This window comes from Nothobranchius furzeri, chromosome 7, assembly GCF_043380555.1.
Source record: "Nothobranchius furzeri strain GRZ-AD chromosome 7, NfurGRZ-RIMD1, whole genome shotgun sequence".
NCBI lineage: Eukaryota > Metazoa > Chordata > Actinopteri > Cyprinodontiformes > Nothobranchiidae > Nothobranchius > Nothobranchius furzeri.
Window position 1 is genome coordinate 68,155,583 of NC_091747.1, and position 19,042 is coordinate 68,174,624.

A 19,042-nucleotide genomic window follows, 5' to 3' on the forward strand; every position below is an offset into this window, starting at 1 on the left:
GGAAACTAAAATGTTATTTTGGACTTTTTACCGAATACAGATATAGATATTATACCAAAACCATGCACTGGAAGAAGTAAAAACTCAAATATTTCAAACATTTAGACTGGATGGATGGATGGACGGACAAACGAATGGATGGATGTTTTGATAGCAAAGTTAAAAGTCCAGGGGCCCCATTTATCGACCGTACTTACGAACAGATGTGTGCGTTTGCGTAGGAACTAATTTACACATTGTGTAATATTCATCATAAACATTAGAAAACCTCAGACCGTGTGTAGGAACAGCATCTAGTGGTAGAACAGGGAGCCGCAACACCGAAGGTCTCAGTCATCCACACACGCTCCTCATCCACTAATTATTAAATAAATGTTTCTGTGGAAAAACAGCCGAGTCACATAACTGGTGCTGAAACACCCGACGGTAATCTGACTTTATAAAATGAATGTCGTGTTTTTGTAATCACAATTGTTACACTTCCCATTTTTATGATATTTTTAATTTTTTTTTATTTAATATTATCTTTAATTTAATTAAACTGCATTATATTTTTGTCCTTGTGAGGGTTAGGGTACTCCTGGTGATTTTGCTTGAGGTGCGTTAGATAAAATATCGTTTCTATATAATTATTAAGGATTTTTCAGAGCTGCTCTCTGGAGTAAACGTGTCTCCGTGAGCGCGCTGACAGCAGATCCACCTGGAGCTGTGCTGGGATTTGGGACCCTCTGTGGAGCGACAGATAAACCGCCCGATTCCGAATCCGGTCCATGTTCTATTTTACAACTACGAGAACGTCCAGAACCTCCTCTGCTCCATGAGCACACGTGCGTTGCCATGGTAACCAGACTGAATGACAGCTAAGAAGCTGCACTAATACGAACACCATCCAGAACGACTCCTTAAATGTAAAAGACAACCAGTTACCCTTCGGTTTATCAGATAAAAGTTTTTACTTACTCCTGACGGAGACCTCTCCTCTGTCCCGACCGCGTTTAGAACCTCTGACACTTGTTTGGTTATTTTGCATCCCGGCAGGAAGTGACTCAATCTCGCAACAAAGCTTTCTGTTTTCTTCCAGGTAGAACGCAGGAATCCCCTCACGTGCCGAGTACCTAGTGTGACCAAATATGGTTAATTAAGGGCGTTTCTGTTTGTAAATGACTGAGAACGGACACGAGCACCTGGGTACACACACAGGTGGGATTTATCATCAGACGAGTGCGGAGGAATGCGCGTACGAGAGGCCGCCGCATGTTTCATAAATCAGGATTTCTGCCATTCGTACGAACATTTAAAATTTCATTTATAGGGAGGAATTTAGGAATATTTCTAGGAACTTTTGATGAATGAGGCTTCTGGGATTTAGTGTTGTGACACTGTGTGGACATGAAGCGCAAATTTTCTTTTTCTTTCAAAAACCACTAGAAGTTTTTCTATCAGCATAAAAACTGCTGCAGAGTTACAGAAATCCAACGTAAGCATGAGCTGTGTGTCAGCGTTCAGTGGCACTGCGGCGTTCCTGTGAGAAAGAGCATTCAGGCGGCACTCCTTGGTGAAGCAGCGTAGAAAAGATGTTGGTCAATAATAAATGCATCTCAAAGCAGTTCTCACCTTTGGTTTTTATTCTTGCATCATAATGGTTTTAGCCTGTAAAGGAGCAATACTTAAGAATGTTACGGTGAAATAATCCCACAACTAGGGATGGGTACCGAATTTGGTACTTTTTAAGGTACCGACCGAGCACCGATTCACTTCATTTCAAACGGTGCCTCGTTTCGGTACCCGTCCTTCACAACGAGAACATTCCTAGACAGCTGCGCATGCGCAAGAGCGTTATGTCATCGGTTGCTGCGAGCCAGTTGTAAACAGAGCAGCATGGTAGAAAGAACGAAAGCTAAAGCTTGAATCCACTTTACTAAATGCGACGGGTGATTGGGTGAAGATGAAACCAGCGACAACGATCTAAGTGTGAGGCATCATCGTTTTAATCTGCTCCAGCAGCTAAATAAACTGTTTAAGATAACGTTAGCTTGGTATGTTAGCTTCCATTCCCACCATTGTTATCAGCTAACGGTGCGTTCGCTTTCTCCTGGGAAATTCTAACTTCCCAGTAGGAAAAATCAAATGAAAAAAGACGGCAAAAGGAATGAAGATACACAGTAAATTTAGTTCACAGTAAAGATGTTTGCTTCAGTTTAATTATCAGCTTATAAAACTACAAGGACGATGTTAAAATACAAACAGTTGTATGTTATTTATCGTGATATTTATCAAATATGGTTATAAATTGAGAAAAATATATATTTAATTATAAAAGAGAATTAAAGTATTAAACACTCAAAAGTATCAAAAATTGGTACCGTTAAGTACCGGAATCAGTTCGTAGGTACCGGGAATTAGTACCGGATCGATTCAAATGTCAAAGGTACCCATCCCTACCCACAACAGTCCAACGTCTCTATCATGTTGGATTTCCTTCTGAGCCGGCTGGGGGGTTGTTAGGAGGGATGTGAGTCTTAAAGCAACTCACGATTTGATTCGATTCAGAATCGATTCTCGATTTAAATCAATTCATAATCAATGTTAACAAAGAGTGTCAGTTCCAGGATGAACTACTTTGTTGTTCAAGGTAGTTAAAGCTATGGGACATTTTTAGTAGACTTTAAACTGGTCATGCTCCAAAGATGCTAATTTACAAGGTAAACTAAAGTGATTCTAAAATTGTAAACAGAAACAACATTTTGACCAAAAGGCGACATTTATTTTTGCTTACCTTGTAAAATATAACAAATCTTTAGTTATCTAACAGTAGCTTTGAAAGTAATACGGTCAAATACTTTTCAAGTATGTGTAGAAACAAGTTTAACATTTGAGTCCTCAGCCTGTTTTAAAAAAAGTGCCTCAGATTTCTTACAAAGGAAAATGTTTTCTCTCATTTATCAATAACTTCAAATAAATACACGAGTAATCCTGAGTACTCACTTATCAACATAAATATGAGAATATCTCAAATTTCTGAGTATGGAAAAACTTACATTCAAGTGCCCTCTTATCAGCAGATTCAAACATAAATCATCTCAATTTATGGGACCACAAAAGTAAACGGAGTACTGACTCTCCTAACAAAGATAAAAAACAGACAAAAGTGCATCTCAAACCTGTAACGTGCCAAATATTTGAGTTCTTGGGATCGATTCTGAATCTTCATAAATAAGAATCCCGATTCAGACTTGAATCGATTTTTTTCAGCAACTCTAGTCGTTAGCTATTCTCCTTCCCAACGGCACTACTGAGTAACTCGGATTAGTGCTGCGCGGTCTGGCCACCTTTCCCAACACCACGGATTGGTATTTTCCCACTATTTTCTCCCAGTTTTTAAATCCCTGCTCCGTTGAGGTCCCACGGGTCAAGTCGGGCCGGCATCACGACTGTCAGTTGCTCAATTGTTTTGAAAATAGGCTGCAGTACCTGAATTTAACCACAGGATGTCATTCTTACGTCATACACTTTAATGTTTTGATAGTATGATGTCATTTCTTGTCATTAATGTTACTGTACATAGTTCATTTTGTGCCAAAGCTTGATCCGAAGAAAATTGTGATTCAAATTGAAATGAAAAATTCTGTCACAAAAATCGTAATTTAACCTTTTCCTAACACGGTCCCGCCCTAAAGGTGGTCTTTGAGGATCCGGATAGGACAGGATTCATCACTGACCTCTGAGTCCAGGAGCTGATGTAGCCCAGGACACGTAGAGCATGTTCCTTCTTCAGCTGAAAGCCCCCCTCACTGCCTTCTGCATCAGATACTGAGGAGACACCGTACAAGAAACAAGTTAGACAGTTTTAAACATTTGGGCTTTTACACGAAACAACGAACTTTTGAACGGTTTTTGTTTCTGGAGTGGTTTGATGGCTGCATCCAGACTAGCCATGAGCTCACACAGGAGCCGGACCATGTCTTTGATGTCCTAAAATAGAAAACAACTTGAAATAAATGAATGAAAACCAGAAAGTTACTGAAGATTTTAGAGAAAAACTAAGAGTGTGTACTGCTGCTGACCGTGATTTAACTAAAGTATGGTTTAAGTTTGTTTTGCCTAATAAGTCAAAGGTAAAAGTCCCATAAAAGTTCAAAAATACAAGATTAGGTGTTGGGTCACTTCCCTTGTTTCACACTAGCTGCTTACACATCTGGGACAGAACGGTCAAGGACTGCGTTGGTTCACTCTCAAACGGGCGGTTTTTCTTCACATACGGTTCCCAAAAATTTCTCAGGAATGTGGAAATCCCCGAACACGTGAGCGGCGTTAAAGACCGCAGCAATAAGATAAATAAAGGCCGGCGTGAGCCGTCTTTCTTTTGAAGACTCTGAACAACATTATTTTACTAATTTACTGCTGTGTGTCCTCAAACCACGCTCGCACCTCTCCTCTGCCCCACCGTCTGCCCCCACCCTGCCCTGTGCTTTGCTTGACCGAATGAAAATGAATCGGGCATGCGACAAGCCCCCGCTGGCTGATTCTGCTCGCCAATCGAAGGAAGTAGGCGTGCATTTCAGCCAGCCAATACGTCCCTAATGTGCGCGCCGGGCCACATCGACCCTCGCTGGACCTCCCGGCAGGTCTGGAAAAACGGGCCGGGACAGACAGGAAAACACAACGGCGACCCAGATTTGAACAAAAGTCTCCCTTCCGGGTCTAGTCTGTGCCAACCCAGATGTAAAGGTGGCTACCGATTATCGATTAATGCTGTATTCTGATCAGGCCCAACAAGTTCTACTAGCCAGAGTCTAGCTTTTCTCTGAATGTTTGCAGATGATGTGATATTTTATGCTATAGGTACAGGAAGCACAGTGGACCCATCAGGTCAAGACGAGGCATTTTAAAGGCTCTTACCCAAGTAACAACCTGTGGTACCATTGGCCCATTGACCTGTATTCATAAGTTCTGTTGGACAAACACGTCTTTCTTCAAACAACGGCCGTAAGTATTTATGACCAGAATATAATTTTAAGAGCACTAAAACATTTTCTCTCAGGATCTAAGAGAAGAAACTCTCAAGAGCAGAGGAGCACACCTACAAACACAGAGAACAGCTGATGCAACAACATTACTGCTCCGGTGGAGGCCGGAGTGTCTTCTCCCGCTACTGGAAATAGTACCTAAAAATGAAAGTTGTAGCAAAGGTGCATTTACCATAAAAGTAGACAATTTCCCACTTACTAAAGCCTCACAGAGGCACTAAACCTGGAGCGCTCTGGTCTCAGGTTACTCCTTTTGTTCTAGTCTTTACACATCCACCAGACTCTCCCGATTTCAGGGAATCGAGTGTCTCCCCTACACTTCTGACCTTTAGTAGCACACAAAAAACTCCAGACAAATGTTCATCATCAGTCCTGTACAGAGCTCTACATGTGAACAGAAGTTCAACGCTGTTCAGGAATATCAGAAACCAGTCAGATTGGTTTTCACAGCTGTGGACAAATGAGATTTGACCGTCTCCTATGAAAATATTCAGCTGAATTCATGGCAACAACATGGATGTCAATGTGGAGAGGAGGGGGCTCCCACCCTCAGACAGGATGGAGGTGTTTAAATATGGATGCTCCAGCAACTGTAATAAACCCGGCTGGGCTGGAACACGGTCTGGTGCTGACCCGACATGTCAGAGCGCTACCACTGAGCCGTCTTTGTGCTTCCAGCCTCTTACTTGCTAGTCTTTTGAAATGTTTAAACAATCTCAGCAGAATTATGTCAAAGTAGAGATATTTTAAGAAAACACACTTCGTATTAATCAGTCTGCAACTAAAAGTGTGTATTTGCTTTGTTTTAGAGTACACATGCAGTAACGTTAGGCGCTTGCTGACGAAACAAGCCCTGATGCTGCTGATGCTGCTGAAAATTATGGTGACCAAAGATGAAGTGTGGCTCCAGAGATGTTTTTCTGCAGGTGCTATGAAGGAGCTAGTCTTTTTATTGAGGGTGCTATGAAGGAAGTGGTCATGCGTACCTATTGTTCTCTAAAACACCTTCAACACTAGCAGATACACATGCGTGCACAACACCTGAAACAATCATTAATATACATCATAAACATATGAACAATCGCTGACTTTTCCATGAAATCATAAACACATACAGCCACACAGAAAACCATCTATAGTGTAGCAAGGTTAGCTAACGTTAGCGTTAGCATTTCCAGCGGGAGAACCCTGGACTGCTGCGGCGGTTGAGGGTTGACTCTCTTCATCCAGGTCCGTAGGTTTCTGTGGGTCTGAGATCACTTCCAAACATTCATCCGTGTCTGACTGAACCCGTGGAAATGTGGGCAACAAAAACCGATCCATCTTACCGCTAGCTCTACCTTTCACTCGTTCACAGGTGGAAAATGAGGTCAAAGGTTAACATCAATTTCCTGTTTTGGTTTAAGTTTTTACTATCTACATGATAATTTACTGATTAGTTTTGTTTTGTATGTTAAATATTATCACATCCACACGTTAAATTAAAATTAAAGTGTAAAAAAAAATAATTCTAATATTTACTTGGGGGTGCGATGACTGATCCAGGGGTAGCTATAGCGCCCCCTAGCGCCACCACTGTGTGGCTCCCCAAGGTTACGGAGAACCCTAGTGACTAACACCCAGGGATCTTCCTGGTGAACACTGACGCAGCGGTTAGGACTCAACCTGTAGTGGGTGGGTTGCAAGTTCCAACCCAGACTCTGTGTCAGTCATCGTGTCCTTGGGCAAGACTTTTCACCTCCTTGCCTGCTGGTGGTGCCTGTGTATGGGGCCTCTGCCAGGGCAGCTGTGGCTACAGTGTAGCTCATCGCCAGTGTGTGAAGGCCAGATGTGTCATGAGATTTGAAGCGTTGCTGCCTTTCACAGACACTTTTTCTGCACGTGCTGCCAACAGGATAGCCGTCTTCTATCAACTGTCCCTCGGCATTCTTCAAATATCCAAAAGATGCCCGTACTTCCCACTTTGTCTTCTTTGAGGGATAATAAATGTCCTGAGCGCTGCCGTCTCCTCCTTTGGCCATTATTTCAGCTTTAGCTTCAAGAAAGTTTTGGTTGTAAACAACAAAGTGCGCATGTGCCGCCGGCAACTTCAGCAGATGATACGGTGGCTGGTAAGGGTCACCGCGCCTACACCGCAGCCACGGTAAACCACGGAGATAATATATTTTTTTAAACAAGACGGTTATTATTATCGTCAACTTTTTTACCGGGGTTTACCGCTACACCGGTTACCGTGACAACCCTAGACAAGTGCAGTTCATTTACCATTTCCCACATTTAGGTACAGTGTTTAAAATCCAAATCAGGGCAAAGAAATATTTGTCTTCTGGTAACTTTACTGCTCAGTGGCAACGCCGAGTTACCTTTAAATGAGGACCTTTTTCTTTAGTTCTGTGGTTGACACCAAACATGTTCGTGACGTTGCTTATTCTAAAACCCTCTCACATAAAGCTATGTCATCAGTTTTAACCTCAACAGTAGGGCTGCTCAATCATGGCAAAAACGATAAAAGTGCTGCGGTCACGGCAGAAAGGGGAAGTCACTGGAGCACAGGTCATGAGCTCCGCCGGGGCGCAGCGCGTCAGACACGAACAGTGCTGGAAAATATGAGCAGAAATGAACGATTGCGTGTTACTTTCTTTTACCAGCACCACTTTGAGAAAGTTCCTGTGGCTGTGCACAGACTCTCCATGCTTGAGGAGATGCTGAAGCGAGTGTGAGAGAGGTGCAGAGCTGGGAAAAATGGTGGAGTAACTCCACGTGTCATTTAATTCATCATCTCAGTGGTGTGTGTCGGGCCCGATAGCAGAATCAGTTACTGTGTGATGAACAGTGTTGGGAACGTTACTTTAAAATGTAATTAATTATAGTTACTGATTAATTAACAGTTACTTTTTTGACAAAGTAGAGTCACAAGACTATAAAAGTAATTAATTACCAAGAAAAATGACTATTTCGTTTCAATTTTTCATGAAAAAATGCAAGAAAAAAATGGGTTCCCCTCTCAATTAAACTAACTTAATTTACTATAAATGACTACAATGCTGAAATATAAATGACTAATGACTGGAACTTGGGCTGCACGATATTAGGAAAACCTGCGATATTCGATAACAGTGCTTAATATTGCGATATCGATATTACTCACGATAAATGAACAAATACTAAAGTATGCAGTGTTGATGTCGTCTGGCGTGTGACGTCTGCTCTGGGCTCAAAGCAAACAAAAACTAATGCATGAATTCCATTACAACATAACATTTTTATTGCAAAAATTATGCAGCTGCACCTGCTACTGTATTAGCAGCTGCACCTGCTACTGTATTAGCAGCTGCACCCGCTACCGTATTAGCAGCTGCGCCTGCTGCTGTATTAGCAGCTGCACCTGCTACTGTATTAGCAGCTGCACCTGCTACTGCATTAGCAGCTGCACCTGCTACTGTATTAGCAGCTGCACCTGCTACTGTATTAGCAGCTGCACCTGCTACTGCATTAGCAGCTGCACCTGCTACTGTATTAGCAGCTGCACCCGCTACCGTATTAGCAGCCGCACCCGCTACCGTATTAGCAGCCGCACCCGCTACCGTATTAGCAGCTGCACCCGCTACCGCATTAGCAGCTGCACCCGCTACCGTATTAGCAGCTGCACCCGCTACCGTATTAGCAGCTGCACCCGCTACCGCATTAGCAGCTGCACCCGCTACCGTATTAGCAGCTGCACCTGCTACTGTATTAGCAGCTGCACCCGCTACTGTATTAGCAGCTGCACCCGCTACTGTATTAGCAGGCTACCGTATTAGCAGCCGCGCCCGCTACTGCATTAGCAGCTGCGCCTGCTACTGTATTAGCAGCTGCACCCGCTACTGCATTAGCAGCTGCACCTGCTACTGCATTAGCAGCTGCGCCTGCTACTGCATTAGCAGTTGCGCCTGCTACTGTATTAGCAGCTGCACCTGCTACTGTATTAGCAGCTGCACCTGCTACTGCATTAGCAGCTGCACCTGCTACTGCATTAGCAGCTGCACCTGCTACTGCATTAGCAGCTGCACCTGCTACTGCATTAGCAGCTGCTCCTGCTACTGCATTAGCAGCTGCACCTGCTACTGTATTAGCAGCTGCTCCTGCTACTGCATTAGCAGTTGCACCTGCTACTGTATTAGCAGCTGCACCTGCTACTGTATTAGCAGCTGCTCCTGCTACTGCATTAGCAGTTGCACATGCTACTGTATTAGCAGCTGCACCTGCTACTGTATTAGCAGCTGCTCCTGCTACTGCATTAGCAGTTGCACCTGCTACTGTATTAGCAGCTGCACCTGCTACTGTATTAGCAGCTGCTCCTGCTACTGTATTAGCAGCTGCTCCTGCTACTGTATTAGCAGCTGCTCCTGCTACTGCATTAGCAGCTGCACCTGCTACTGTATTAGCAGCTGCTCCTGCTACTGCATTAGCAGCTGCACCCGCTACTGTATTAGCAGCTGCACCTGCTACTGTATTAGCAGCTGCACCCGCTACTGTATTAGCAGCTGCACCCGCTACTGTATTAGCAGCTGCTCCTGCTACTGTATTAGCAGTTGCACCCGCTACTGTATTAGCAGCTGCACCCGCTACTGCATTAGCAGCTGCACCCGCTACTGTATTAGCAGTTGCACCCGCTACTGCATTAGCAGCTGCACCCGCTACTGCATTAGCAGCTGCACCCGCTACTGCATTAGCAGCTGCACCCGCTACTGCATTAGCAGCTGCACCCGCTACTGCATTAGCAGCTGCACCCGCTACTGCATTAGCAGCTGCACCCGCTACTGCATTAGCAGCTGCACCCGCTACTGCATTAGCAGCTGCACCCGCTACTGCATTAGCAGCTGCACCTGCTACTGCATTAGCAGCTGCACCCGCTACTGTATTAGCAGCTGCACCTGCTACTGCATTAGCAGCTGCACCTGCTACTGCATTAGCAGCTGCACCTGCTACTGCATTAGCAGCTGCACCTGCTACTGCATTAGCAGCTGCACCTGCTACTGCATTAGCAGCTGCTCCTGCTACTGCATTAGCAGCTGCACCTGCTACTGTATTAGCAGCTGCACCTGCTACTGTATTAGCAGCTGCACCCGCTACTGTATTAGCAGCTGCACCCGCTACTGTATTAGCAGCTGCACCCGCTACTGTATTAGCAGCTGCACCCGCTACTGTATTAGCAGCTGCTCCCGCTACTGCATTAGCAGTTGCACTTGCTACTGTATTAGCAGTTGCACCCGCTACTGCATTAGCAGCTGCACCTGCTACTGCATTAGCAGCTGCACCCGCTACTGTATTAGCAGCTGCACCTGCTACTGTATTAGCAGCTGCACCTGCTACTGTATTAGCAGTTGCACCTGCTACTGTATTAGCAGCAAAACAACAAACTGCATGCATGCAGTTTCTCAGTGACTTTAAAACATCACCTCCACCATAAAACTTTTTCTGATGCTCCAAATACAGAAAAACATCCCTTACCAGGGTTTTTAGAATTAATAACAAAATTCAGAAAATAAGTTTAAATGTTAAATAATAGTTAACGTCGCTTAAATGCAACAGCAAATTCTCTCGTTGCTACTGAACATTTTCTCCACTTATGTGGTTATGACATAAGGCTGTTGCTGTAACTGGGAAGTGATCTGTGCTGGGCCAAACTAGGAGAATATTAAGATTTTCTGAGGGAAAGAGAAAAACAATTGTCTACCTTTCAGAAGAGGAACTGGCAAAAAAAACTACATGGAAAATATGTGAAAACGTTTGTTTTTAACCCCAAATTGAACAAGCTTACCTAGATCTTAAAAAGCAGCTCAGATGATGAAACTGCAACTATGATTCTGATAACAAGCTAACAAATTGAACTAGCTCCTCTAAGATAACCGGCTAGCAGAGCTTCTGACTGACAGTTTATGTGCAGCAGCAAACCAACTATCCTGATTAACAAGGTTATAAAAGCTCATAAATGAAAAATCACTTTGATGTGTGGGGGAACTTTTCCAGGCCCTCTTTAGCAGGGTGGCAATGGGAGGAGAGTGCTGTAGCCTTTTAGCAGGAAGCTAACCGGAGCCTGGGGCTAATGGTGGGTTGGTTCACCGGTACGTGTCGGAGTCAGCCCGGTTATTATCAGCTGCTTAACGACACCGAGCGGACTCACGTTCACGTTTGAAAGCAGCGCTGATTCCAGAAACCTCAGCACAAAGTGCGTTCGTTAATCTGAGCCAGCGTGACGAACAAGGGAAGCGAGCGGCAGCGGAAAGCGGGGGCGGAGCGGAGATAGTGGAATTTTGGGGTAAGGGTCTACGTAGGGGGCGGGCGTATTACGTGAACGGACCCATCTGATTGGCCGCATATCAGAAGGGCTACATTTGATTGGTCAAATAATACTTCTGCGTAAAAAACAGAGCTGGTTTACAAAAAGTTGATGTATGACACGGATGGAAATGTTTGAACCAAACATTTATCGCCATTTTTGACGTGTTTTGCGATGGGCCTAGCGCACGTCCTGTTATCGCGATGACGATAATTTTTCGATATATTGTGCAGCCCTAACTGGAACATAATAAAATGTATGTCCACATGTTTTTTATAAACCTAAATAACTGAAATAAATAAGCTCTTAACAGGAAGAACTACAAACATAAACATTATACTAATCTAGAATTAACAAGACCCCAATCAGCTAATAGAAACACCTGTAAAGGTTCCTGAGCCTTTACATGGTCTCTCAGTCTAGTTAATTAATTGTGTGTTTTTAGCAGCATTTCTGTTGCTGGTAATCTAGTAACGGTTAAATAAATAAATAAAATCCTTTAAAATGACACTAGAAGAGGCACAAGCCTGATGGAGGACTTACATTTACTAACTTGGGTCAGACCCAACCACAGAAGAGCTGAAGCTGGGTGGTAAACACACACAGGTAGTTCTAATAACACCTGAGCTCCATGACGTCTGAGACTGATGCATCAGTGTTACAGCGGGACTAAACACATGACCAGAAACAGGTTACAGCTGGATGATCTAGGAAGGTAGAAGATCAGGACGTCTGAGCGGTGAACAGGTGAGCGGATCTTCGGGACGTCCCGCTGTCATGCTAAGAAGGGCACGGCTGCAGATCCACACCTGCAGCAGCGAATCTGCGGGTCTGCAGCCGTAGATATTCATCACGTCTTCCTCGTTCTTTACGGGCCGTGATGCGCTTGCATGAAAACGCCCGCCTCTTTAGCTCCCGATCAGCTGACGACGGCTTCAACACGCCGCTCTGCTGAATTAGTAACGCACGCATTTTCTCATCAGCAACGGAAACAGCGTTATGATAAAGAAGACGGTAATTAATTAGATTACTTGTTACTGAAAAACACATTTTTATTAGTAACGCTGTTATTTTAAACACCGTTATGCCCATCACTGATGATGAATGTCTCCCTGATGTTTCTTGTTAGAGCTTGTATTGTATTGTTAGAGCTAATGTCCATTGGATAATTTGGTCTTGGGTCAGTCGATGTAATGTGATCATGGTGCACACCATTCCCTTCCCTAATGTCCAGAAGGGCGGTCCTGAGCGTAGGCTGGGTGTTTTGCTAACCTGCAGTGAAAATCGATAACAAAGTTATACAGAAAGTAGCTAAGGGTCCTCCGAAGTGTTGCCTGGTTGTTCACCGTGTTTGTAGGAAAAAAGGTCAAGAACAGGGTCGCTGTTAGAAAATAGCGACAACGATGCAAAGTCTAAACTGGACTACTGACATAAATGGACTTTTGCACTAGATTCTCATTTTCTACCTTTTCAAGTTTCACCGGTAATTCACATATTTCATGTGGACTGAGACAAAATTATTATCAGCAGGTTAAATATGCATGAGAATCAGAAATCAGCTACAGAACTGCTGCATCAACAGGAAGCATGCACCAGAGCCGCAAAAATACCTCCTCTGATGTACTTACTGGAGCTTTTACGGGCCTTCCTGTTTTGGGTTATTAGGTAGTTGAGGCTTAAAGAGATCATCTGTCTATAAAACACCAGTTTAAGCCAGAGGCTCAAGGATCCTCTCATCCAAACAACCAGACACAGCAAACAGATGAACAGCAGATAACTTTATCTCTCAGTAAAATTCATTAGTTCTCAACTAAATGACGCACGCACGCGCACACACCTCCAGCATCTGTCAGTGTTGTGAGAACTGGACTAAATTTACTCTGGTCGCGTGCGTTCACTGAGCGGATGTTCCAGATGTTAGAGTGGTGCAGGTCCTTATGTCTGGACTCACGATGGCTGAGACTCAAGCAGAGAACACCGGACTAATGTCAGCCCAACAGGCTCCAGCTTACCGGCCCGGGGCCTGAGCAGCACTCGCGGTTCTGCACAAGTTTTATCCCGATAAACGCCGCGGTCACCATGACTTCAGCTGACATTAAACAAAGAGGATAAAAACCATCTGATGAAAACTTAAAGTTAAATATAAGACAAGACTTAAAAAGGTGTGCGTGTAAAAACCTGCATCAGTCGACAGTCTGCACAAGTAGCAGATTACAATGCGCTCCCGACTAAAAGCCTCATTGTGGTCATTTACGTTCGGAGCTAGCTTGGCTGCCGTTAGCATGTTGAAATGACACCGAAACAGGTAAGATTTTACAAACAGCGTCCTTCTGTCAGCACTTTCAACTACGGGGCCCGTTTTCAGAGCCCGCAGGCCGTTTTAAAAAGACAGACGTGTTTCTGCGCAAAACAATGGATGGCAACGGAGTGGACAGCTAGCAAAGACTGACCTGACAAACACATCAAACAAAGTCAGCCCGCTGCTAGCTCCACCTGCTAACTTCTTAATCCGTGCAACCACCATAAACAACATTAGTATTTTTCTAAATCTATCATGTGTTGAGTTTAAACAGCTGTGTGTGTTTATCCAACGAGTGAAATGCACCAAATAAAACTATTTCAGTGCATTATAAGTTAACTGTTTTGGAATATGTGACAGAAAGGCCCAGAAAGAGAACGGAATTAGCATTCAAATAAAACCGCATCAGTTCGACTCGAAAACCCGAGTGTCACTGAATGCAAACTATTTTCCCCAAATCTCCTTGTGGTCGTTAGTTTGTGGTTTCAAAGCCTCGATTAAACCGTGAGCAAAAACTGAACCAAAAACTTATATTTAGCTAGCTATCAAGCTAACATGCTTTCATCAAGCCTGCTAACATCAAGCAACTACTTCAGCGTCGGCTTATCGAAATATAATGACCATTTACTTACTTTCATTTAAAACCTCCACCAGTTCGGCACAATTTTCACACATTGTTCATGGAGAGGAAACCTGAGAGCGCCTACTCAAACCATTGCACTTGAAACAGTTGGCTGGCTGATGTAGGGAGATGTAGAAAGGCCCAGTGAAGGGAGAGATTCGTAGAAGTTTTCCCCCTAAATGGAACCTTGGGGAACAGCAACGGTGGAGAACGTGATTTGCATCCAAGCGCAGATGATGGACACCAGCAGAAAAGAGGCACTGAAGGCTAGAAGTCTGTCACCAATCTGGACGTTACTTCTGAGCAGACACAGCAGCCATGTTGAAAAAGGAGTGGAGGGGGTCGACACACCACAGCAGACTCAACCAGCCCCAGCAGCGAGGTCCCTTCCAGGTTACCGCTTCAAACGCATGCGCAGAGGATAATGAACGTTTTAAAAGAAACGGTTTCTTCTTTAATATAGCGCCTCTCAACATAAAAATCACGAGGCGCTTCACAAGAACAAAAAAGTATTTAGTGATGTGAATTCCGGCTCTTTTTAGAGAGCCGGTTCTTTTGGCTCAGGCAGCTCACCAAAAAGAGCCGGCTCTTTCGGCTCCCAAGTGGCTCCTCAGATTTTCTGTTGAGTAGAGTACACTACAGTAATCCCTCGCTACTTCGCGGTTCTTTCATCGCGGATTCGCTGCTTCGCGGATTTTTTCTTTGGAGCATTGTTCAGGGGGAATTCGCAGATTCGCGGTATTTTTCACTGATTCGCACAGGTCGGCTGGATTCGGTAGCTGAGCTTGTAGGGAGCGTGGTTTCACAGATGCGGAAGTGATAGCGTCGGTGAAACGGCGGCTGATCTAGGAAACCCCCGAGCGTTCGAGCGTCAACGAAGTGACACGGAAATGCCGGGCTTTCCAGAAGTAAGTAAGATAACTTACTATGAGCTGATAGTTCGTTGGACTGATCGGTAGGTTGGAAACTCTGATCATGAATCTGAAGAAACGATGACTGAGTGGTGAGCTGGAAAGGCGACTTCCGTTTATAGCCGCGGTTTGTGACGTAGGTGCGACGTGGAGGGAATCCCTGCGAGGGGCATGCTGGGAGTCCCTACTTCGCGGATTTTCACCTATCGCGGCCAGGTCTGGAACGCATCTACCGCGATAAACGAGGGATTACTGTATAACCAAAATAATGCTAAACTATATGTAAAATAATTTACTAACGTAAAAAAAGCAATATATCAAATATTTATCATTTCTATGGATTTAATAACTGAACACTTAAAGAAATCTCCACTTTCCGACTGCTGGCGCTCATTTTCTCACCGTCTTCGTCGTACTCTCCTCTCTCTCGCTCGCCTTTTTCCTCCTCCTCATTCCCTCTCGTCTCCCTCCACCCGCATGTGCTCTGTTGTGTGTCTGAGTCTGATCCTCCTTCTTCCCCGCCCCTACTGCTCTGTGTGTGGACAGTCTGGACACAGTTACACATGTTGACCAATCGCCTGTAGCTTTCACCAAGGCAGGGGGAGAGGGGGGAGGGGAGGGGACGGCTCCCAATGAAGAGCCGGCTCCCGTCGTTCACTTCAACGAGCCGGCTCTTAGAGCCGGTTCGTTCGCGACAGACACATCACTAGTATATATATATACATATATATATATATATATATATATATATATATATATATATATATATATATATATATATATATATACCCTCAAGGCACCTCAAAATACAGTGATTCACACACACATTCACACACTGGTGGGGATGAGCAACAACTTTGTGTGTGTAGTTTTTGTACGATACCCAACTTGAAAAGGATTAACTCTCTACGTAAAGATGTTAACTGGACTTCACTCAAGAAACAGCCATAGTTGATAGTCTTTTATTCAGCTTCTCTTTCAGGCAGTAATCAGGTGAAAACCTCAAAAAGAGCAAACAAATACAATATTATCTCAATATGCAAGTGAAAAAAACTAAACAAATAAATACGTATTTAAGTAAACACTTTCCGCAACTTTGAACCAAAAAAATTCCAAATGTTTTCCAATTTATTCCTTAGCATCAAGTCATAATTTGAATATTTTAAATTAATAAATTGGCCAAATACATTATGTACATTTGTGTTTTTGTAAATGCTTGACAAAACTTTAAATACGAAAAAGATGATTTAAGACTTGCATAAATATAGAGCTCCGGAAGTCACGTGACTCAGAGTAGACGCCATGTTGGCAGGCAACAAAAGTAAACAAAATGAACGGGATCAGCTTGGATTTTACTCCGTCGGAGTTAACTTCACACTTTAAAACCAAAGAAATCATTTTATATAGTCAGAAATTAAATAGACTAAACATCTCCGACACTTACCGTGCCCCTGAATACTTTTTTAAAATGCCAGAAGCTGTCGGAGCGGACCTGGCTAGGGAACGCCTTGGGATTTCCCCGGAGGAGCTGGCCCAAGTGGCTGGGGAGAGGGAAGTCTGGGCCTCTCGACTTAGGCTACTGCCCCTGCGACCCGACTCCGGATAAGCGGATGAAATTGGATGGATGGACAAATAACACAGATTTACATGTAAGTAGTTTAAATAGAGTGCTGTGCTGTTTGAATGTATAAACTGAACGCCAAGAGAATTCACTAGTCTGATTTTTTTTTTCCATGAATAAAATAAATATGTCAGGCAGGAGCGTCTCAGGATCTGTCTGAGATCTGTCTCGGTGAGACAGATAATAGCAATCCAAAGTGCTTTTTATGTGTGATCTGACACTTGATCAACCATTGCTTAAAAATGAAATACAGCTTAGCCGGTTAATTGCTGTGATCATAAAACACGTAAACGGCAGCACGCAGAAATCACGAGGCAACGTTTTACGTGACTACTTGTTGCTATGAGTAATAAGACAGAAAAAGCCACGCCAACATAAGTTTAGGAAGCCCACTAGTAATAAATGCAGAGGTCTCCACTGGCCACTAGGGTGTGCTGTGATCAAACCTCGAGGGAAAAAGGTGTGTTCAGGGATGTGCCTGAAGTCACGTACATGTGACTATCCCCTGCAGGGACGTAAGGAAGAGGCCCTCCGGACTCGGATGGCCACCACCACTGAGTCTCTGAGAGAACACGTACGACTGCTCCGCCCTCTCGTAGTCGGGGAGGCGGTGTTCCTCCAGAACCTAGTTGGCTGTAGCCTGCGGGCATGGGACAGATCTGGGGTGGTAGTAGAGTCATTAGGACACGACCAATACCGCATCAGAGTCGATGGGTCTGGCCGCCTCACCCTGCGCAAACGGCGCTTTCTCTGTGCCTTCACCCCAGCCACCCCGGCCACCCCTCGCACTCACCCAGAGACTGCTGCGCCCCTGCCTGCGTCCAATGACGAGACACACGACTTAGGTCATGCCAACCTCCAGGTCAGCGGGACCCCTGCCAGATCAGTCACACACACCACCCGAGCCCCAAGGCACAAACCCTGGCACCGCCCAGCCGGTACCTTGTCGCGACTTCATGTTGGCTGAGAATCCTCCAGATGTAGTCAACGGGGACACGGACCCCGGAACAGTGCCCATCACCTCCCTCCTCCCAGCCAGTGGGCTCCGGTCGGGTAAGGCGGCCACCCAAGCGATATGTACCTGAAACTGGCCTGTGGGTTAGGACATAAGCCCACTGCGCCGGTGTGTCACATGGCTTCCTGGACTGGGGGGATGCAGAGGTCACCACTGGCCACTAGGGTGTGCGGTGATCAAACCTCGAGGGGAAAAGGTGTATTCAGGGACGTGCCTGAAGTCACGTACATGTGACTATCCCTGACTGTATATACTGCTGCTTCTCTTTTGTATTGCTGCTGCTTAACCATCACACTGCTGTCTATCCATGCTACTGTTCGACTTGTATCTGTAAGTCTTCACCTGCTTGTTAAGCTAATGTAATGGTCACATCGTCAGTATGCATGCTAAGCCGCGCTGCATTTGTTTACCTATTTTATTGCACTGCTTAGCTTTGGCCTTCAGCCCACGCTGCTGCTTCACGCTGCCGTTAGCTTCTGCTCACTCAGCTTTGTATGTCGCTGCAGGGCTCCTTCATCCTTGTCAATAAAGCCATTAGACTTGGAGGAGTGTATTTCTTCAATAAAAGCATTTAAAATAAATACCATACACATTTGAGGAAACCTTGGTTTAAGTACCTGATATGAAGCGGTCGCTGCATAAGTGAAAACCTTTACTCTCGGGATCCCACAGCTTCATTTTAGCCCGGTCACTAGCGCGTTTTATTACAATGATCCAACGTTTGCGGCGTTCCGGATCTTGGGGAATCCTGTAGATGGATCATTCCTTATGTCGTCCGTGTCTGTTCTGCATCCTGGGGCACAACAGGAATCTACCATATTTCCTATCTGATTGAGTTTTCTGACAATAACAAATAGCCCAGCTGCAGGCTTCTGCCTGCCAAGATGGCGCCGTTTCGATTTGAACTGTTGCATGCTGGGAGAGGTGACGTCAACTCCTGGAGCTCTATAGGCACATAACACAAATTTTAAACTGTTTGTAACCATTTTAAGGTAATTTATGGGCAAAAAATTGATTCTAATATAAATGTGGCTTTTAACTATACCTCAGCTGGTAACAGTAAACAGTTATCCAGCCTACAACAATGACCAACCAAACAGTTAACCCAAATGCCATGACTGCCTCCCCATCCCCACAGAGGGTAGTGGATGTGGTTGGTCTTGTCTCGCGTGTTCTGCGGTGTATGGTACTGTCCTACAATCTACTTCTTCAGTTGATGCGCAGACTG

At 44.6% G+C, this 19,042-nt stretch overlaps 1 protein-coding gene across 3 annotated transcripts in view; it reads right to left on the bottom strand.

The window, feature by feature from the left end:
- The window catches only part of usp34 (ubiquitin specific peptidase 34), a 124,406-nt gene extending 109,854 nt beyond the window's left edge, over positions 1–14,552 (bottom strand). For all 3 annotated transcript variants that reach the window (XM_070553617.1, XM_015954489.3, XM_070553616.1), the window contains exons 1-2: positions 14,278–14,552; positions 3,720–3,810 (exon numbers count right to left, since the gene is read on the bottom strand). In XM_070553617.1, coding sequence (XP_070409718.1) covers positions 3,720–3,810; positions 14,278–14,320 — 134 coding nt within the window. In that variant the 5' untranslated portion in view covers positions 14,321–14,552. The remainder of the gene's footprint in view (positions 1–3,719; positions 3,811–14,277) is intronic.
- Positions 14,553–19,042: the final 4,490 nt, after the last annotated feature.